The sequence below is a fragment of the Mesoplodon mirus genome (genome assembly GCF_964341445.2).
Source record: "Mesoplodon mirus genome assembly, chromosome: 2".
Lineage (NCBI taxonomy): Eukaryota > Metazoa > Chordata > Mammalia > Artiodactyla > Ziphiidae > Mesoplodon > Mesoplodon mirus.
Genome location: NC_138977.1, coordinates 189594674 through 189598812, shown reverse-complemented (window position 1 = coordinate 189598812; position 4139 = coordinate 189594674). Strand labels below are relative to the sequence as shown.

Genomic DNA, 4139 nt, shown 5'->3' with positions numbered 1-4139 from the left:
TTTGCAGAGAATATCACAATGCCTGGCTGAAACGTATTTCAGATCCCAATGCCCCTACCCCTACTGCAAGGCAAGGGCACCCGAGTTCCTCCCACTTCCCGCATTTATTAAAGTTGTCTCCTCTAATGCTCACTGATTACCATCACCCCGAAGGTGAGCTGGGCAGGGGAACGACTGCGCAAGGGAGGGGCGGGGTGAAGAGTGTCAAAGGCTCCCCTTCATGTACACAAACACACCCCCTTCCAGCCCCTCCCAACGCTTTGAAATCCCAACCCGGCTTTGTTGTCTCCCCCCCGAGGGGCCGGAATGCTCACAGCCCACAGTATAAAGGCAGCCGCGGTGGCGGTGGCGGAGCAAAGCCCCGCAGTCAGGACTCTGGGACCGGTGGAGGCTCTCGGAACCCTGACTCTGCAGCTGCGCCAGCACAGCTTCGTGGGGACCAGGCTTGCAAAGCGACATTCCTCCTTTCTCTTTGTCTCCCTTGAGTCCTTCTGAGATGACGGCTCTGGGCACAGCGGGTGCTGCCCGGGTGTTGGTTACCCTAGTAGCTGCGGCTCTTTGCGGTCACTCTCTGTTCGGAGTCAGTGCCACCTTGAACTCGGTTCTTCTCAATTCCAACGCCATCAAGAACCTGCCCCCACCGCTGGGCGGCGCTGCCGGGCACCCAGGCTTCGCAGTCAGCGCTGCTCCAGGAATTCTGTTCGACGGCGGCAACAAGTACCAGACCATTGACAACTACCAGGTGAGAAGGGCCTTGGGGACCTGGGGACGCTGTGACCCTGAAGGGGTCTTATTGGGGGAGGAGGGCGTGGAACGTGCCGTGTGCAGTTCAAGGCGCATTTGGAAACTCTGCCTTTGGGAGCAGTGGGCGGCAGCAGCTTTTGGAGAGGTGGACAGAAAGGGACTGTGATGAGTCCAGGAGTGTGGTACCTGGCTGCCCAGGTGCCTCACCCTCTCCTGGCCCCCTTCCCGCAGCCGTACCCGTGCGCCGAGGACGAGGAGTGCAGCACCGATGAGTACTGCGCGAGTTCCACCCGCGGAGCGGGTGCGGGCGCGCAAATCTGCCTCTCCTGCAGGAAGCGCCGAAAACGCTGCATGCGTCACGCTATGTGCTGCCCTGGGAATTACTGCAAAAATGGTGAGTCGGGTAGCTTCCTTTCGGACTCAAACCATCCCGCGCTTGTGCGCCTACAGTTGGGAGACAATGCTCTCAGCTCTGAGAACGCTGTGGCACCACCTGCAAATGGGAGTTCAGCGTGCGAGGTTCCCCTGAAATGTTTCCAGGTTAGTGTTTAACCAGGGAGCAAAGAGACGTACAGAGATATTGGAGCTCCTTATCTCCCTTTGTGCCCCTCGATAACTTAACACGACGTCTTACCTCAGAGTGGGCCCTTCCATAAAAATTTGTCTAGAGAGAGCCTTCATACCATTTGAGAAAGAAGATGGGGAGGGAGGTGGAATTATACGGAGACCAAGGAAACCAGACTGGGCGTTTAGTTGCCTTTTCCATTTTTCTTACGGTGCCTCTCACAGCTCTGCCAGACTAGCCTCTCCCTCAAGACCCCTGTTCAAACTATTGTCAGTCAGAAGACAGAGTGATTTATCTGTGCTGGCCGTTCTTAAAGGAGATCTTGATGCCCTCACATCCTGGCTTCTCCATCCTTCTCTGCCTCTACCTCCTGCTACCTTAAAATAAGTACTCCTCCCCCCAACCACAGATCCACAAAAGTTTAATGTCTCAAAGAGGTAAACTCAGCCAAAGAAGTCTCCAGAAATAAACTTAAGGGTGGCGATCCTCCTTAGGACCCAGTAATACTCCGGGTGAACTAAATCTCTGTAATATAGAAATTATACAGTAAAGTAACTGGTGGTAAAGAGTGTAATCTTCCAGGCAGCAGGCGTTGCATTTGCTTAACTTAATCTGGCAGTACCTATATAGCACCAAGGGCAGAGAAGTTATTTTTAAAAACAATTTTTTAAGTGACTGATTTTATTTTTCTTACCCCAAGGGTGATATTAAAATGGGCAGAAATTTCACTGCCACTACCGCAGTTGGTGGGAAAGTATTTTAAGTGGCTAGATTGGGGATGTTACATGTGAGTGCACAGTGTACAGACTGATGCTTCTGTCCTTCTGGGGAGGTTTGCTTTAACACTTGGAAGGAAGTTTGGCTTGTGTTTAAATTAACCTCACTACAGTGAGGTATCTCAAATTGGTGCAGGCATAACAGACTGCCACTGTCACAGCTATTAGCAGTAACAAATTACAGCTCAGGAGTTAATCACTATCTCCTGTTTCCTTAGGAATATGTATGCCTTCTGATCACAATCATTTCAATCGAGGAGAAATTGAGGAAACCATTATTGAAAGCTTTGGTAATGATCACAGCACCTTGGATGGGTACTCCAGAAGAACTACACTGTCTTCAAAAATGTATCATACCAAAGGTAGGTTAAAGTATCTAAAGACTCATTCTTTTTTGTTAGCACATCAGAAGTGTCTTTCAGATCACCTTAATGAAATAACACAGGCTTAGCAGTGACCGTGTACTTTTGCTATTGTCTTCCTAGGACAAGAAGGTTCTGTCTGTCTCCGATCATCAGACTGTGCTACAGGGTTGTGTTGTGCTAGACATTTCTGGTCCAAGATCTGTAAACCTGTTCTCAAAGAAGGTCAAGTGTGCACCAAGCACAGGAGAAAAGGCTCTCACGGGCTGGAGATATTCCAGCGTTGTTACTGTGGAGAAGGTCTGTCTTGCCGGATACAGAAAGATCATCATCAAGCCAGTAATTCTTCTAGGCTTCACACCTGTCAGAGACACTAAGCCAGCTGTCTGAACACAGTGGACTCCATTTACATAATATATGCTATGAAAACTGTTTGTGACTTTTGTGAGCTCAATCCTTAAGGATGTACAAATTCTGTGGTTACAGTTAAGCATTCCAATAATACCTTCTGAAAATCTGGAGTGTAAGAGCTTTGTTTCTTTGTGGAACTCCCCTGTCATTGATTGCAGTAAATTACTGTGTTGTAAATTTTCAGTGTGGCACTTACCTGTAAATGCAACAAAACTTTTAATTATTTTTCTAAACGTGCTGCATTGTCTATTGTTCCTTTTGTTATGTAAATGTTTGTATACATTGTTATCTTGATTCTGATAAATACTCTATATTGAAATAAATACTTTCAGCCTATTCCATATTGAATTGAAATAAATACTTTCAGCTTATACTTCTTAAATGCAAAACCCTTTCCCCTTTTAATTCTGGAATCTAGAATGTAAGGAGCTTTTGGAATGACAAGTGATAGGTATGTAAGATTTATCATGAAAATATTAGCTTATTTTCCAAAATGTACTCTCTCAGTGCTTAGATTATATTTATCTCTAGGCTGTGATAGTCCTTGAAATAAAATTTAACTTTTAATACCATGAAATATTACAAGTATAAATAAATTTTGGCAGTGTGATCTTAGAGGGCTGTTATGTGTGTGGTGTGTGTGTTTGTGTGTGTGTAAATACAGTTGACAAATACATGCAGATTTTGTACCAAATTAGTCAATTTGAAGTATCTTAGATACTACTTCATGCCAGGAAGACTTGGTTCCAGTTACTTTGATTTTTAAATAATTATTACCTAAAAATCACAAATCCTCTCTCATTTCGTTCTTTGATTCTCTTGATAGATGAACTGAATATTTCAGTTTTTGCTCAACCAGAAATCTGTTCATTGGAAGAGGATAGGGGTATATTGTTTAAAAGAAAACCCATAGAAATGAAGTCTAAACTGGCTTTGTGTTTTGCCAACTTTGATACTGACAAATCTGATACCAGGGAAGGAGAGAGCAAATGTCCCAGTTTACACTTATCCTGTAATATTCAAACATCTACATCAAAACCACAAAATGCTGGGTTTAAGGGACTCCAGAGGACAGTGACTGATAAATTGTCTAAAAAGTTTCCTTAAATAACACAGATGTCCTAGAATGTTTGTTGTTTTTGTATTCCCGGAAGTGGTTCAATTTCAAGGAGTTTTGCCAACAGGACACAAGAGTTGGTTGGTTCTTCCCTGAGAAGGGAAATGGCAGGATGTGTGCTGTTACATTCCTTTTGTTTGGAAGTTTCGGCTTCCTCACCCTGG

General features: G+C 45.2%; 1 protein-coding gene across 1 annotated transcript; it reads left to right on the top strand.

Annotated features, from left to right (window-relative positions):
• The first annotated feature begins 417 nt into the window (after nucleotides 1-417).
• DKK1 (dickkopf WNT signaling pathway inhibitor 1) lies at nucleotides 418-3091 on the top strand. Its single transcript, XM_082605337.1, has 4 exons — nucleotides 418-742; nucleotides 976-1138; nucleotides 2304-2447; nucleotides 2571-3091. The coding sequence occupies exons 1-4, from the start codon at nucleotides 497-499 to the stop codon at nucleotides 2822-2824; spliced, it is 807 nt and encodes a 268-aa protein (XP_082461463.1). The 5' UTR covers nucleotides 418-496; the 3' UTR covers nucleotides 2825-3091.
• The last annotated feature ends 1048 nt before the right edge of the window (nucleotides 3092-4139 follow it).